Source organism: Nothobranchius furzeri, chromosome 3 (assembly GCF_043380555.1).
Source record: "Nothobranchius furzeri strain GRZ-AD chromosome 3, NfurGRZ-RIMD1, whole genome shotgun sequence".
Taxonomy (NCBI): Eukaryota; Metazoa; Chordata; class Actinopteri; order Cyprinodontiformes; family Nothobranchiidae; genus Nothobranchius; species Nothobranchius furzeri.
In genome coordinates this window covers 89717573-89735175 of record NC_091743.1, presented here as the reverse complement: position 1 = coordinate 89735175, position 17603 = coordinate 89717573, and the positions used below count along the sequence as shown (strand labels likewise).

General features: G+C 44.1%; 1 protein-coding gene across 1 annotated transcript in view; it reads right to left on the bottom strand.

Moving 5' to 3' along the window:
* The window catches only part of nt5dc1 (5'-nucleotidase domain containing 1), a 104398-nt gene extending 89023 nt beyond the window's left edge, over nucleotides 1–15375 (bottom strand). The window contains exons 1-6 of the mRNA XM_070549756.1: nucleotides 14939–15375; nucleotides 4674–4765; nucleotides 596–667; nucleotides 404–513; nucleotides 207–286; nucleotides 51–132 (exon numbers count right to left, since the gene is read on the bottom strand). Of these exons, the coding sequence (XP_070405857.1) occupies nucleotides 51–132; nucleotides 207–286; nucleotides 404–513; nucleotides 596–667; nucleotides 4674–4765; nucleotides 14939–15031 (529 nt within the window). The 5' untranslated portion in view covers nucleotides 15032–15375. The remainder of the gene's footprint in view (nucleotides 1–50; nucleotides 133–206; nucleotides 287–403; nucleotides 514–595; nucleotides 668–4673; nucleotides 4766–14938) is intronic.
* Between the last annotated feature and the right edge of the window lie 2228 nt (nucleotides 15376–17603).

Here is a 17603-nt window from a genome sequence, read left to right as displayed (position 1 = left end):
TTTGATTTAAATCAACCAAGACAAGTGCATGTCTGAAACAAAACGCATACCTTTAAAAGCAGACGTGTTGTAATTGTGGTCGATTGCAGAAACGATGTCCTTCCAAAAGTCAGAGTTCACCTCGTTTCCTCGCTGGTCACAGAGAAAAAACAGTTCATTTGGAATAAACCCACTGTAACTGTAAACCCTCACAGGGCTGCAGTCACCTTGTGCAACATGTCCACAACTTTTCCACACAGCAGAACACCCGGCAGGTCAAAGTAATTGTCATAGAAATAGTATTTTGCTGCAAGAAAGAAAGAAAAAAACTTCTATAAAATGCAATTAAATATAGCACCATGAACATTAAAGAATATAAAAGTCACCAGACAAACTGATCTGGGATCAGGAGTAAAAATCCCACCAGATCTTGTAAAGGAGGTGTTCAGACTGTAGAAGTGCTGCCACTCTTTTTTTGGACCATAATGCTTTATGATCTCATCCGTGCTGAGGTCACTGGTTCCGTGTGAGGCGCTAATCAGGCAAAGAGTAAAACTTTTAAAGCTTCTTTAAAAGGCAGAAATCCTAAAAACTGTTTAATGAAGGGAGAGCGTACCGTAGAACGGTTCCATCTTCAGCCAGCTTCACAAGGTTCCCGTCTTCTAGATCCACCACCAACCCCTTAAAACTAAAGAAAAATGTCAGCGTGAAAAACCAAACCACAAAAGTCCACATGAGTTATTTAACCTGCTTTCCGTGCTGGATCACAAACAGTACAAACACCTGGACTACAGCACAACAGGATAGATTATACTGGAATATGAGAACATCAGAAAACTTAAATTTTGGGTTCAGGGATGGTCGAAGAGCCAGAGAAAGTTAAGAATGAACCCCACCCAAGGAACAAGCTGTATTAATTGTGTAAAAAAGGAAAGAACTAGAGGCCGACTGATTTTCTATATCGGCCAATGGCCGAAAATAATTTTTAAAAGCCGATAAAATTTTTAAATAAAAATCAGGCACCTGCATGAAGAACTGCCGCCACTTCTAGACCAGGGTATCTGCAGGTTTAAGGGAGCCAAATTTAAGACTTTTTAAGACCTTTTTAAGGCCACTTTGACCAAATTTAAGAAATTTTTAAAATTACATTTAAGCTACAATTTCCAGCTACTGCCTGGAACCGGTGCTAACCACGTCACGAACATGGGATTAACCATCCAGCTACCATTAAACTTGCACTTCCCCATGGCACAAGCTCCCGCTAGCTTAACCAGCTAATGTGCTCATCTAAAACTAGTCCCCTTTCACAACCAACTGAATGTGTACGGTTCCGCTTACACCAACATCGTACACAAAAAATGCTGAACACTAACTAGAAATTCACTAAATTTTTATAGAAATAAAAGAATCTTGTTTATTGGGTCTTTGGTTATTTAAGACCTTCGGAAACTGTATTTAAGGATTATTTGTCATTTTTAAGGATTTTTAAGGCCTTAAATTTGGAAAAGCAAATTTAAGACTTTTTAAGGACCCGCAGACACCCTGTAGACTGAAGAAAGGATTCGAAGGACCCCAACACACTGTTTCTTTAATGTTTTGAGTTTGTTTATATTTTAAGTTCAACAAATAACAAGATATTTATTGACTTATTTAATTTGTATTGCATAATTGCACACAGTGAGCGTTCAGCTGTCTTTCACAATGTATTTCAATGTGTTGCTAAAACGTATGTATATATATATATATGTATACAGTTGTGGTCAGAAGTTTACATACACTTGTAAAAAATATAATATAATGGCTCTACTGAGTGTCCCGTTATTTCTAAAACTCTGATTTTTCTCTGATAGAGTGATTGGAACAGATACTTCTTTGTCACAAAAAACATTCATGAAGTTTGGTTCTTTAATGTCTTTATTATGGGTTAACAGAGAAAAGTGATCACATTTGCTGGGTCACAAATATACATACAGCAGTGCTAATATTTGGTTACATGTCCCTTAGCCATTTTCACTTCAATTAGGCACTTTTGGTAGCCATCCACAAGCTTCTGGCAAGCTTCTGGTTGAATCTTTGACCACTCCTCTTGACAGAATTGGTGAAGTTCAGTTAAATTTGATGGCTTTCTGACATGGACTTGTTTCTTCAGCACTGTCCACATGTTTTCAATGGGGTTTAAGTCAGGACTTTGGGAAGGCCATTCTAAAACCCTTATTCTAGCCTGATTTAGCCATTCCTTTACCACTTTTGATGTGTGTTTGGGGTCATTGTCCTGTTGGAACACCCAACTGCGCCCAAGACCCAACCTTCGTGCTGATGATTTTAGGTTATGTTGAAGAATGTGAAGGTAATCCTCCTTCTTCATTATCCCATTTACTCTCTGTAAAGCACCAGTTCCATTGGCAGCAAAACAGCCCCACAGCATAATATTCCCACCACCATGCTTGACTGTAGGCATGGTGTTCTTGGGGTTAAAGGCCTCACCTTTTCTCCTCCAAACATATTGCTGGGCATTGTGGCCAAAAAGCTTGATTTTTGTTTCGTCTGACCACAGAACTTTCCTCCAGAAGGTCTTATCTTTGTCCATGTGATCAGCAGCAAACTTCAGTCGAGCCTTAAGGTGCCGCTTTTGGAGCAAGGGCTTCCTTCTTGCACGGCAGCCTCTCAGTCCATGGAGATGCAAAACACGTTTGACTGTGGACAATGACACCTGTGTTCCAGCAGCTTCTAATTCTTGGCAGATCTGCTTTTTGGTGATTCTTGGTTCACTCTTTACCCTCCTGACCAATTTTCTCTCAGCAGCAGGTGATAGCTTGTGTTTTCTTCCTGATCTTGGCAGTGATGAAACAGTGCCATGCACCTTATACTTACAAACAATTGTTTTCACTGTTGCTCTTGGGACCTGCAGCTGCTTTGAAACGGCCCCAAGTGACTTTCCTGACTTGTTCAAGTCAATAATTCGCTTTTTCAGATCCATGCTGAGCTCCTTTGACTTTCCCATTGTAGCGTTTGTGGGCGCTTGTATCCAATGAGCCCTATTTACCTGGCCTAAGAGAAGTCACCCGCTGTAGTCACTCATAATCACTCACAAGAAGTTAAGAGGCCATGCTATGAAGCTCAGTTCACTGACACGTTTCTAAGTCACCTAAATTGCTAGATCATGTTGCTGTATGTAAACTTGTGACCCAGCAAATGTGATCACTTTTCTCTGTTAACCCATAATAAAGACATTAAAGAACCAAACTTCATGAATGTTTTTTGTGACAAAGAAGTATCTGTTCCAATCACTCTATCAGAGAAAAATCAGAGTTTTAGAAATAACGGGACACTCAGTAGAGCCATTATATTATATTTTTTACAAGTGTATGTAAACTTCTGACCACAACTGTATATGTATGTATGTATATATACTATTTAGGGCTGTCGCGGTTGAGGAATTCCTCCTGCGGTGATTCAGGGTGGCTTAATATTGCGGTGTGCGATATTATTGCAGCCCTTTTTTTATTGCAGTACTATCTTAACATAATGTTTACACATTTAAAAAAGGTTAAAAATTGCCGTGCCTTCTTTAATAACACTTTACTGAATGCAGATCAAAGGGCAGTAACAACACAGATCGCAGTAACGTTTGTTTCTCCGACAGTCGGAGTCCGACTGAACTTAAAAACAACAAAATTCAGGAGAAGGTTAAACTTTTAAATGCAAATTTGGCTGCAGCATCTAACAAATAAGAAACAAGTCCCCATTTTGTTTAGTTGTTTAAAATCAAGCATAAAAAATTACATGTACCGGGCGCGCACGCGCCGGGGGGGGGCACTATCATTTCACTTTCACACACGAATGACGGTGATTTATAGCTCGGTCACGTCCTTGTTACCCACAAGGAAAACCAGCATGTTAACCATATACGGGTTGAGAGAGGATCTGAGAGGGGTGGCAACATTTCCAGCAACACTGAAAACCCTCTCGGATGGTGCGCTCGTTGCACTAACACACACGTACCTGCGTGCGACTCTGGCGAGCAAAGGGAATCTTTCCCGGTTGTTGCTCCACCATGTCAGGGGGGTTTCTTTAGGGTGGATGCATTCCTCCTGCAGGTAGCGAGTGAGCTCCAGCTCGGCTCAAACTCTCTTCGGGACGGTTGCAGAAGCAGTGCTTGTCCGGGACTTCAGCAGGTCTCCGAGCGTTTATTATTATTTTTTTGCCGCTGGTGGCAGCTCTGTCTCGGCCAAGGACTCTGGCTGCGCAGCAGCTGACGTACTGAAAACCAAAGTGCTCCCAAAGGAGCGAAGTAACGTTTCGTTTTGATACCAGTGCAGCCGTCCTTCTCAACATGCATCATTGAGTTGAATCACGTTCAGTAATCGCGGTGGCCCATGATGCAGCGCGGTGGGCTTCTTCATATTGCGATATTTCATTTTTGCGGTTACCGCGACAGCCCTAATACTATTTACTGCCACCCACACTGTTTATGCAGTCCACTTCCGCCGTCCGTCATGGCGCACGCCAGAGAGCACGTCGTCACAAGCAAAGGGGTCAATATCAGTCGGCCTCTAGAAAGAATGTTTAGTAAAAATAATAAAAAGCGTGAATCCAGACAAGCTAATCGGTTCAGTTCAGATGTGACACGTGTTTCTTAGAATTCCTGGGTGAGTGTTGCGGCATGAGAGGGTACCACCCTGGGGTAGACTTACCAGAAGTCCCAACTAGCAGGAGTCAGGTTCAGAAGGTCTTTGTCGTATCCTTTATGCTCCACCAGATATCTAGCAAAGCTCTCGTAGATCAGCTGTCAAGACAAATATATATAAAGTCACAAATTAACAGAAACAACAGAGCCATGAGTGTAAACATCTGCCACTAAGTTTTAACAGCTGGTAATGCTTGGTATAAACAATATAAGATATAACTGGCATGATTTCTGTCAACAATACAGAATTATTTACTACAGCTAACTACTACTAATTATTTACTACAGCTAACCAGGTGCCCTTGCTGATGACGTCATTGAGGAACGCGACAGTTTAGAGTTTCAACATGGCAGCGAGAGCACTCCCGCTGTCGCATGAATGTTGTCAATCTGCGTCAGCTCTGGAGGAACAGCAGCAGCTACTGCAGAGCAGAGAGTGTGGATGAAGACGTGCTTGTAAAGAACACAGGGTTACATTGGTTATAAGGACCTGGTTTGGGTTTAAGAAGTCGGATGTTGAGCAGAAAAACATCCTCAGTAAAATATGCTGGGTGGGAGTAAAGTCGTATCAGCGTTAACAGTTTGGCAACACCGAACTTTTTTGGGGGGGGGGGGAACACATGAAAAGTAATAAAAAAAATTAATCAGGAAAGCAGAAAGTAACGTTGTTTGTGTTTTTACATTTTTCACTTTAGTTGAGAGAATGTTGTGTTTTCTTCACATTTAGCTTGTATTTTATTTAAAATATCATCATCTTTGTTAATTCTATGACCATTTTTTTGTTTAGAAAAAGAACCATAATGTAAAAATAATTTGAGATATTTTGTATTTATTTAAAAAAGTGTTGAATGTAATTTAAATGTAATTTATACTAATAATCTATACTGAAATGCAGTCTATACTTTTTAGAATTATTTGTTCTACAGTTCATCAGATTGTTTTTACAAGAGAGGCACCGAAGCTAAAATTCTTGGCTTAAACGGAAAACCGAAACACTGGAATAAATAATGTCAATTAGAATCATAGCATTTGTGGCTACGGTGTGTACTAACCTCACTAAAATCGAGACATTGCAAAAAAGCAATTACAAAACCATGAAACTATTAATTTAGCACTGACATAACAAACATGCACAATATGACAATATAAATTAAAATTCAAAATAAAATGCACCTGGGCTGCCACCTTACCGTGGTGGAGGGGTTTGAGTGTCCCAATGATACTAGGAGCTAAGTTGTCTGAGGCTTTCTGCCTCTGGTAGGGTCACCCATGGCAAACAGGTCCTAGGTGAGGGATCAGACAAAGAGCAGCCCGAAGACCTCTTATGATGAATTATATAAATGGAAACCGTGTTCCCTCGCCCAAAGTGGGTCACCGGGGCCCACCTCTGGAGCCAGGCCTGGAGGTGGGGCACGTTGGCGAGTGCCTGGTGGCCAGGCTTTCACCCATGGAGCCCGGCCGGGCACAGCCCGAAGAGGAAACATGGGTCCCCCTTCCCATGGGTTCACGACTCGTGGGAGGGGCCAAAGGAGTCAGGTGCAGTGTGTGATGGGTGGTAGTCGAGGGCGGGGACCTTGGCGGTCTGATCCTCGGCTACAGAAGCTGGCTCTTGGCACATGGAATGTCACATCTCTGGTGGGGAAGGAGCCTGAGTTGGTGTGTGAGGTTGAGAGGTTCCGACTAGATATAGTCGGACTCACCTCAACGCATGGCTCTGGTTCTGGAACCAGTTTCCTTGAGAGGGGTTGGACTTTCTACCACTCTGCAGTTGCTCTCACTGAGAGGCGCCGAGCAGGGGTGGGCATACTAGTTGCCCCCATCTTTGTGCCTGTATGTTGGGGTTTACCCCAGTGAATGAGAGGGTAGCCTCCCTCTGTCTACATGTGGGGGGACGGGTTCTGACTGTGGTCTGTGCTTATGCACCAAACTACAGTTCAGACTACCCACCCTTTTTGGAGACCTTGGAGGGGGTGCTGGAAAGCGCTCCTTCTGGTGACTCCCTCGTTCTGCTGGGGGACTTTAACGCTCACGTGGGCAACGACAGTGAGACCTGGAGAGGTGTGGTTGGGAGGAACAGCCCCCCTGATCTGAATTCGAGTGGTGTGTTGTTATTGGACTTCTGTGCCAGTCATGGATTGTCCATAATGAACACCATGTTCAGACATAAAGGTGTCCACATGTGCTCTTGGCACCAGGATACCTTAGGCCGCAGCTCGATGATCGACTTTGTTGTTGTTTCATCTGACCTGCAGCCACATGTCTTGGACACTCGGGTGAAGAGAGGGGCGGAGCTGTCAACTGACCACTACCTGGTGGTGAGTTGGCTCAGATGGTGGGGGAGGATGCCGGTCAGACCAGGCAGGCCCAAACACATCGCGAGGGTCTGCTGGGAACGTCTGGCAGAGTCTCCTGTCAGAAGGAGCTTCAATTCCCACCTCCGACAGAACTTCCAAAATGTTCCGGGGGAGGCGGGGGATATTGAGTCTGAATGGACCCTGTTCCGTGCCTCTATTGTTGAGGCGGCAGACCGGAGCTGTGGTCGCAGGATTGTCGGTGCCTGGCGTAGTGGCAATCCCCGAACCCGCTGGTGGACACCGGCAGTTAGGGACGCTGTCAAGCTGACGAAAGAGTCCTATCAGGTCTTTTCGGCCTGTGGGACTCCAGAGGCAGCTGACGGATACCGGCAGTCCAAGCGGAACGTGGCTCGGGTGGTCGCCAAGGCAAAAACCCGGGCATGGGAGGAGTTCGGTGAGACCATGGAGCAAAACTTCCATACGGCTCCGGGGAGATTTTGGTCCACCATCCGGCGCCTGAGGAGGGGAGAGCAGTGCGCTACCAACACTATCTATAGTGGGGACGGTGTGCTGCTGACCTCTACTCAAGACGTTGTAGATCGGTGGGCAGAATACTTCGAAGACCTCCTCAATCCTACCGAAACGTCTTCCAGTGAGGAAGCAGAGTCTGGGGACTTTGGGTAGGCCTCTCAAATCTCTGGTGCTGAGGTCACTGAGGTGGTTAAAAAGCTCCTCTTTGGCAAGGCTCCAGGGGTGGATGAGATCCGCCCAGAGTTCCTTAAGGCTCTGGATGTTGTGGGGCTGTGTTGGCTGACGTGGCTCTGCAATATTGCGTGGACTTCGGGGGCAGTCCCACTGGACTGGCAGACTGGGGTGGTGGTCCCCTTATTTAAAAAGGGGGACTGCAGCGTGTGTTCCAACTACAGGGGGATCACACTCCTGAGCCTTCCTGGTAAGGTCTATTTAGGGGTTCTGGAGAGGAGGGTCCATCGGATTGTTGAACCTCAGATTCAGGAGGAACAATGTGGTTTTCGTCCTGGCCGTGGAACACTGGACCAGCTCTATAGCCTTAGGGGGATCCTGGAGGGTGCGTGGGCATTTGCCCAACCAGTCTACATGTGTTTTGTGGATTTAGAGAAGGCGTTTGACCACGTCCCTCGGGGGGCCCTGTGGGGGGTACTCCGGGAGTATGGGATACCAGGCCCTCTAATACAGGCTTAGGTCCCTGTATGACTGGTGTCAGAGCTTGGTCCGCATCACCGGCAGTAAGTTGGGCTCATACCTAGTGAGAGTTGGGCTCCGCCAAGGCTGCCCTTTGTCACGGATTCTGTTCATAACCTTTATGGACAGGATTTCTAGGCGCAGCCAAGGTGTGGAGGGCATCCGTTTTGGTGGCCTGAGGATCAGGTCTCTGCTTTTTGCAGATGATGTGGTCCTGTTGGCTTCATCAGAATGTGATCTTCAGCTTTCGCTGGAGCGGTTCACAGCCGAGAGTGAAGCAGCTGGGATGAGAATCAGCTCCTCTAAATCTGAGACCATGGTCTTGAGTCAGAAAAGGGTAGAATGCCTTCTCCGGGTCAGGGATGAGGTCCTGCCCCAAGTGGAGGAATTTAAGTATCTCGGGGTCTTGTTCACGAGTGAGGGAAAACTGGAGCGTGAGATCGATAGGCGGATTGGTGCTGCATCTGCAGTGATGCGGACGTTGTACCGGTCTGTCGTGGTGAAGAGAGAGCTGAGTCAGAAGGCGAAGCTCTCGATTTACCGGTCGATCTACGTTCCTACCCTCACCTATGGTCATGAGCTTTGGGTAGTAACCGAAAGAACAAGATTGCGGATACAAGCGGCCAAAATGAGTTTTCTCCGAAGAGTGGCTGGGCTCTCTCTTAAGAGATAGGGTGAGAAGTTTGGTCATTCGGGAGGGGCTCAGAGTTGACCCGCTGCTCCTCCACATCGAGAGGAGCCAGTTGAGGTGGCTCGGGCAACTGGTCAGGATGCCTGCTGGATGCCTCCCTGGTGAGGTTTTCCGGGCACATCCAACCGGGAGGAGACCTAAAGGTAGACCCAGGACACAGTGGAGGGACTATGTCTCTCACCTGGCCAGGGAATACCTTGGGATTCCCCCGGAGGAGCTGACCCAAGTGGCTGGGGAGAGGGAAGTCTGGGCCTCTCACCTTAGGCTACTGCCCCCGCGACCCGACTCCGGACAGGCAGATAAAAATGGATGGATGGATTCATATTTTCTTATTTTTACAGAACGGATCATTAAATACATTTGAACATTTAAGTCTTTTGAACAGATTATTAAACATTGGAGCATAATAAAATAATTAAATAACTTAAAGGAATTTTATGTCATTGGCATTCTATTTGTCTATCTTTCTGTCCAGGAGAGAGAATAGCCGGTCTGTTCTCTCCCTGGCCTCCCTCAGATACTGCATGTACTCTCTGAGGAGGGCATGGAATGGGTCATCCTTGGTCTTTCTCCTTCCCTTTCTCTTCTCTCTTACGCCTTTGTCAGTCTCTCTGTCATCTTTTTCCTGTGTCCTGCACTTCTTGCCTTCTGTGCCTCTCCTCCTCAGCAGCATTGCTTGGACCGGCTTCACCCACTTGGATTGAAGCAATAAGGCAGCCCTAAAGCCTCATCCATGAGGGAAAAGAAGGGCAAAGTTGCTGCTGTTGGCCCTCCATTCTCTGTCCCCTGACCTGTCTTGGGACACTTGCAATCCTAAAGTAGAAACAAATCTATCAGACACTTTTGTTATGCTTAGGTGTAAAGTGTGTTTCTCATGTAATCAAACAATACAGACTTTCATTGTTGTAATCATTCTAAATCCTCTGATGACCATAGGTGAGGGTAGGAACGTAGATCTGCCGGTAAATAGAGAGCTTCGCCTTCTGACTCAGCTCTCTTCACCACGACAGACCGGTACAATGCCCGCATCACTGCAGATGCAGCACCAATCCACCTATCGATCTCACGCTCCAGTTTTCCGTCACTCGTGAACAAGACCCAGCGACATTTAAACTCCTCCACTTGGGGAAGGACCTCATCCCTGACCCGGAGAAGGCATTCTACCCTTTTCTGAATCAAGACCATGGTCTCAGATTTAGAGGAGCTGACTCAAGGTTGTTTTTATTTTTCTCTTTTACTTACTTGTTTGTCCTCTATCAACCCTCTTTATTCCAGATTGGTTCAGCACTTACATGCTGATGTGGCGTTACATAACCCAAACCAATATTACAATAACAAACTCGTACACAAAAGGCTCCTCTTGATAGAGCTAGTCTGTTCAGCACATTCTGACAGACAGACCACCATTCGTCTGTCATGTTGCTGTACAGGACATTTTTAGAGTTTTTCTTTTTAAAGATAAATAGTATTACAATTAAAGAGCAATACTTTCACATTATCATTTTCCCACACTTTCTGTATACCTGTATTTTGTTGTTTTTCCATAATGACAAATGATTTAAGTTGTTACGTCCCTGACATGAGATGGTAAAATGTGAAGGATGGGGATAACATAAAAATTGCGATAGTGGATTTAAAATGGGTTTAATTGTGATAAACTGTTGTAAAAACAAATGTAAACAGATGGCGAGCATTATTAAGATAATGCTAAACAAAAATACTCTCAAAAAGGTTAACATTAAAAGAGCAGTTACCAACATTAAAAACACCTGGTTAAAACGTATTAAAAGTTTCACCAAAACAGAAGGTGTTTCTAAATCCACAAAGTTGATAAAAGTTCTAAAACAATTCATTGACATAAAACACCTGGTTAAAACTTATGTTAAAAGTTTTACCGGAACAGGTGTTTTAAAAACGAAGTCAATAAAATTGTATCACAGAGTTAACCTTTAACACGATCCCTCTGGATCACTCAAGAGTTTAACTATAAAAGTTAAAACTCTTCAACCCAAAGGGGTTGAAAACAAAATGAGGCCTGGAGAACAGCAGAACCCCTGCACTGCTGCCTCCCAGACTGCTGAAGCCACAGCCTTTTTATCCTAGGTGTGGCTCATCAGGAGGATTCAGCTCAGCTGTGCTCCTCAGCAGCCTGGGAGAGAGGAGGAGGAGGGGCGGTGTCCAGTCAATCACCAGAGCTGGGTGATCGTGGCTGCTTTTTGCCCTCTTCAGGCTGGCAGCCGTGACATAAGTTCATGTTTTTTTTAGCACACAAATATCTATCTGTAAAAAATATCTACAAATATCTACAAAGCTAATATTTACATAACAAGTATGATTGGGTTTTGCAATACGGCAGCCTCTAAGGTTTATTAAGTTAGTAAAGAACACATTTCTATTGGCTGCTAAGAAACTGTTGGACTTAAAATGGGCCTGTTGTAGAAACAACTAGGTATAAATGATTCTTCCTTTTTGTCTTAACCAAAGAAATTCCAGTAATTGAGCAAAAACATTTATTTTTTTACATCACATTTTATAAAATAACAGGACACAAAGTGTCGGTACAGGAGGATGTGATGTAAGGATGCACAACGGCACCATTGAAGCTAGAAATAAATATAGCCATAACACTGTTAACAAACCTGGCCTTCTCAATTTTAGCAGGTTTTACACCTGCCCTCCATCTACACCTTTGGGTGATCGATGACATGATGATCATCATATGAGGGTGTAGAAGGTGAAGTTGGTGCAGGTCCTCCGTCATGTTGACCAGCTTCACACTGCTGACCGCCCCCATGTCATTGCCGCCACAGTGGATGAGAAGGACATCAGGAGCTGCTCCTCCTCACAGGGAGTGGAGAAAGAAGGGGAGAAGGTCTTTCCACCTCAGTCCGCCCCAACCGAACCAGGAGACACGGATGTCAGGGAGGCCAAGGTAGTCTCCGAGGGTCTCTGCAGCTCTCTGGGCACCACGCCTCACGTAGCTGTCTCCAATGATCCAAATGGCTATGGATAAAAAATAACAGGTTTGGCCTAGCTGTTTAAAGTACAAAACCATACATGAAGTGGTCAAGACAGGTACTTGGTACGTACACTTGCTGCGTTGTGTTGCCGACGTTGAAGACACACAGGCTGCCATGGTGACCTTTTAACAGATCTCAGAAAAAAAATGTAATAAAAGAATGAAACTTAAAAACTCCCAGACCTCATTTCATGATTGCTAATCAGCTATGGCTGATTTATTGTTTGGATCACAGTGAGTTACACTAATTCTAATATATGTTTATTTCTATTATACAAACATACTTTTTAATTATTATTTTCACATGACTGTTATCAGGCTCTCTTGTTCTGGTTCTCATGATAATTCAGTTTCTTCCAGTAAGTTATCTTGTGCTTACTTCATCTGTATAATGTCTCTTTTGGTGAATAGTACTGAGTCCAGAATAAAGGCTACTTGGCTGTACAAGATACAAACAAGTATTACGTTTTAGAAATATATGAAATGTATTTAGCCTGCTAATTTATCTCAAATACTAATAACTACCATATTTTCCAGACTATAAGTCACACTTTTTTTCATTGTCTGGCCGGTCCTGCGACTTATACTCTGGAACGACTTATATACCAAATTATGTAGGCTATACCGCGCTGCTGCGGGCCGGCTCCGGACCAGGAATGAGCTCCCCTGTCCCGCTGGGAGGGTTTCAAACACCGCCATCCTCTACTGGAGACCGTGGCGCGCTGTTGCGCCCGCGTTGTTTATTCTGTTATTGTTACCGGTACTTGTCTTGCAATGTGAAATGCTTGGTCTCAGATTTTGTAAGAAAAATAATAAAATTTCACCCCAAAATGTGACTTATGTGCGACTTATATGTTTTTTCTTCATTATACTTTTTATGGCTGGTGCGACTTATAGTCCGGAAAATACGGTACCTTAAAAATATTGAAAACTTGCTCAAAGGAAAATATATTTTCATTAAGGAAATAACTTGTAAACTTACCGATTTAATACTTTTTTATTCACAGAAAGATAGTTTTCATGAAAAAGTGCCGCAAACCTCCACACAAACTCCGTGTGAGCTTCAGGTCGCTGGTGTTCCACAGAGTTAGCTCCGGTTGTAGCTAGGTAGCTACCTCCATTAGCTTAGCTCCCACATCCGCGTTAGCTGTGGATTAGCTTCAGGTTAGCTTGTAGCTAGTTCGACCTGGTGTCGTCGGTTGATCCCAGCCTTACAGCCCCACCCTCAGCTCCACCTCTCTTCCCTTTTGTGGAATTGTCTGGGCTTGACGGAACCTGTGACACGGTCAAAATGGCGGTGGTAGCCACCTCCCATTTCTCTTCCAAAACGTGTTATTGGGTTCTATGGAAACCAATTGTCCACATATGTATATGTCGATGGTTTTACCTGACACTCCCTGTCACAAATGCAAGTGGTGAGAGATCATTCTCTAAGCCTAAAATAGTGAAGAACAGACTCAGATCCACAGTGGGACGAGAAAGACTGAATAGTGTAACTCTAATGTCCACTGAGAGTGATATTGCGAGAAGGCTGGACTTCAGTGATCTTGTAGAGGAAAAGTAAGCATGTTTTCAAAATGCTGATGGGTTTTAAAAACTCTGACAAATGAGTGAAAGAGCTTGGTTGTGCTCAAAGCAAAAGATGGATCAGGCAGTCTTCTATCTTATGGGCCATTCCCATCTGTACCGGGTCGGCCCGGGCCGGGTAGCGTAGGTTGTTTACATATCTGGGTGGCCTGGTATTTTTCCGGGCCAACCAAGGCTCATTCTCAGCCCTCTTCTCGAGGGGGTCTGCTTCAGGCCCACCAGGGCCAACACGCCCACTGCTGACAGCAAATTCACACCTTCCATTAGAGCAAGCCTCTGATTGGTGGGTAGAATCAGCCCACATGGGCTTAAGGCAAGGATGTGTGGAGTCAACCGGGCCAGGCTGGGGCCGACTGGGGCTACCCGGCCCGGGCCGACCCGGTACAGATGGGAATGGCCCATTAGTGGCAGATAAGTACGCTTTTGCCTTTTGTTTATTTTTGCTTAAGTAATTTGACGGCAAAAGCAGAATTTGAACTGTAATAAAATGTAAAATGTGTAAATGACTACCTAATGTTAGATTATTGATTCACAGCTTTCAGAAGCCAAAGTTGAAATACCATTTTTTCTATAAAATGCAAATCTATTCATTCAAGGATATTTGTAGTGTGTGTGTGTGTGTGTGTGTGTGTGTGTGTGTGTGTGTGTGTGTGTGTGTGTGCAACAATTTTGAAAAAAGGGGCCACCTAAATTGACTGAAGCCCATGGGCCCACATCCTCCTAAATCCGGCCCTGCCATACATGGGAGATGTGACATCATTTGTCCAAAATCTGAAGTGTTTGGCGTGGATATTAAGAATGTTACCATGGATATCTGGAATATTAAAATGTACTTGAAACAACAGATTTGTGGATATCTGGAATACATATCCAATCTGTTAAAATGGTTCATTAAGTTCTAAGTCAGTCACCTGCTGCTATTCTATCAACAAGAATAAAATAAACACGCAATCAAAATGTCATTGGAAGTGTCTATTTTTAAAGTTTTAGTATTTTCTGCAGCTGGAGGTTTGTGGTGAATAAATAGTTACTGAGTAGTAGTTAAGGTTTTACCACTGTAGGTGCAACCTGTGTAAATGCACCAGAATGCAGGACATGACATCTACACCCATCCAGTCACTGAAATGAATGGAAATCAGTCCTCACAACAAATGCTAGACGAGGGGGGTGCGCGTGCGTGTGACCACACAGCACAGCTGCAGTGACCGTGACTCCTGGTGTGACAGGATTTGTCAATTCACACTCAGACCGCACGGACATTCGGCGTTTCCCGCGAGCGGTTACCTGAACCACTGCAGCGCTGCGTGCATTGCTTTACCCGCACATCAACCGCAGCCATCCGCTACTCATTATGTCGGCAGAAACATAAGGGTGACAGCCACGCGCGGCGGCGGCTACAGCAGGTGACCCACGCGCCACCGTGCACGAGAGCAGAGGGGCACGCGCCCAGGATAACTCACCCTGGAGGTCTCCTTCAGATGGTAGCGGCACAGCGTGTGGTCCAGGTCAAAGCCGATGACGTCGCAGTTGGACAGGCTGAAGTAGTCGCTCATGGTAGCGGGGGTTGTGTGGAAGGAAGCTTCGTGAGGTGAAGGGGAGCGCGCGCGACCAGGAACCGGCGCGCGGCAGCAACGACAGTGACAGCCAGCGGGGGCGGGACCGAGCTCCGTCGCCGCTCCGCTCGACCTTCTTGGTAAAAGGTGAAAACGCACCGACCCCTTCCCCGCTAACCCGAGCGGTTCGCTGCAGCCGAGCGGTCAACCTGAACAAGTTTCCCAGTTATGAGCAGAAGTTAAACTCGTGTGTGCCACAAGATGGCGACAGAGGCCAGCTGGAGCAGCACTTCCGGTTAACACCGTAACTCTAAAAAAAAGTGCGCCTGGCCGGTTTAGGGGCCAGGTCTGGCCAGGTGATGTCTGAATCCTCAGTGTGATCAGATACCTGTTCAGTCACCTGATGAGTCAAAACACCTGCGCTTCATGTTAGATTGTAACGGCCAGTGGAAGAGCTGTCATGGCTGGACTGTTAAAAACGTTTGTTACCAACAAACACTCAGGAGAAGAGCCCAACCATTAGTTTTTAAATATAATTATCACAGGAGATACAATAAAAAAGATAATAAAAGCAGGTTTGGGGCTAATACAATAAATTACAGACACATGAAAACTTTTTATAACATACAAACGTTTAAGCCCAGTTATTATTGCCCTAAGCAGGGTTATTTATTTAGTTAATTTGTTTGCTTGTTCAGTCATTTATGTAACTTTATCTCCTGTTGTTAACGGTGACATTCTATAGAGTAGCAAATGTAACAAAAAAGAGGGACATTTTTAACTGGAACATGACAAAGTAATTACTGAATTTGGTCACAAGAGGGCGCATTACACCACAGAATCGGCTTCTTTACAGCGTGCAAACACTAACTTTCTTCAAAGTAAATGATATTAAAATAACACCCATCCATGGTAATGAACCCTCTATCTCAATAGAACTATCAAAACAAATTATATGGACAAATAAAGGTATATTGGCCAACATCAAAGTATTGCTTTGTGCAATGGATTTCACATATGATGTCCGTGAATTTTAAAGAAGCACTTTGATACCAAGAACGCACTTATTTTCGAACAGGGGGAAATGCTATTTTAGGTTAAGTGTGAAAATAAGTCCAGGAGTACAAATGTGCTTCACGAAAGTGAAATCATCGAACCAGAAGCAGAGAAAAACAGAGGGAAAATGGCTGTAAATTCAGCAAACTTCAAATCCTTCCTTCAGGGGGAAAGGACCACCATAAATCTGGGCATTTGGTAAGTAACAGCTACGCTAGAGGAGAGAGGAGAGGACATAGGCTAATCTCAAAGTACGTGACTGGCGTGGTCGAAACACCCATCATTAGTTTTCATTTAAATTGCAGTACAACATATGTGTGGTCCAGGGCGTGAGGCAAAGTGGATTAGAAAATAGCTCTTTTATTTTTTCGTTAGGGGCTCTTTAGCCGACCAGAAAGGGAGGAGACTTAGGCTCTCTATGGTGATCTTTCCTCTGAAGTAAAAGTTAAACCTGCAGTTTGCAGTCTGGTTATAACGAGACAGCTATTACTTTAGACCATTTCAGATGTTTTATAGGGCTGACGGATTGATACACTGTCCCCATTTGTATGTTGGCAGGCATTAACATCTGTGTGAGCTAAGCTACGTTAGCCATTACAAGCTATTGTGAACATAGGTGTGAATAGAGAATAGTGTTTGTGCTCTGTAAGATGAATAGAATGAATGATTTAGTTGCATCGCCAGACTTGCATTTGAATTTGATCAGATTACATCAAGGGCAAAAATGCTGCTTAGCATTGTGGTTTTGCTAGGTTAGCTTACAGCCTCTTTAAAATCCACCAAATAAAAATGGTTTTAAATAATTTAGAAACGTCATTGCACAACTCTGTTGGCATGCCTGTCAACATGTAGTTGGTTTGTATGGGATTAGATTTGTGCCAATAAGATCAAGAAAAACTTTTTCTTTTGAAACAATTTTTTTTCTCAATGTCTTAATATTTGTTTGATCTTCAAAGTGTTTTTCTTGATCCTACTGGCACAAATCTAATCCGATATGCTAGACCGACCTGCAGATAAAAATATTGTCAATTGTACTACAGAATGTCTAGATTTCTAGGCTAAAATTCTACAGTGAAGAACTAAAATATTACACGTCGGCAATCAGTTATATTGATTTATACTAACAACTGGACATTGCAGTGTGTGCAAATTACTGGATGTCTTTATAAATACAATCATACCTTAACGTCAACTGTTGCACACCTGGTATCGCATCATCCATCCTCAGCCTTCGTGTACAGTCATTAACAATGTTTCTGCACCTGGAAATGAAAATCCTCCGGGACATTCCCTCTCTTTCAATCACGAAACTTTAACGTTTGATTATCTTCTGTTTAATGGTGGGTAGCATCTAACTTCCAGGTGCATCTGCGCCATCTACAGTGCTGGAGTATGGTTCAGAACGTAAGAGATAAAACAAAACAACTAAATTATCTATAACCATCCACTTTGTTTCAAAAATTTTATTACAAGTTTCAACGTCCTAACTTCTCAACTCAACCAATTATTTACAAAC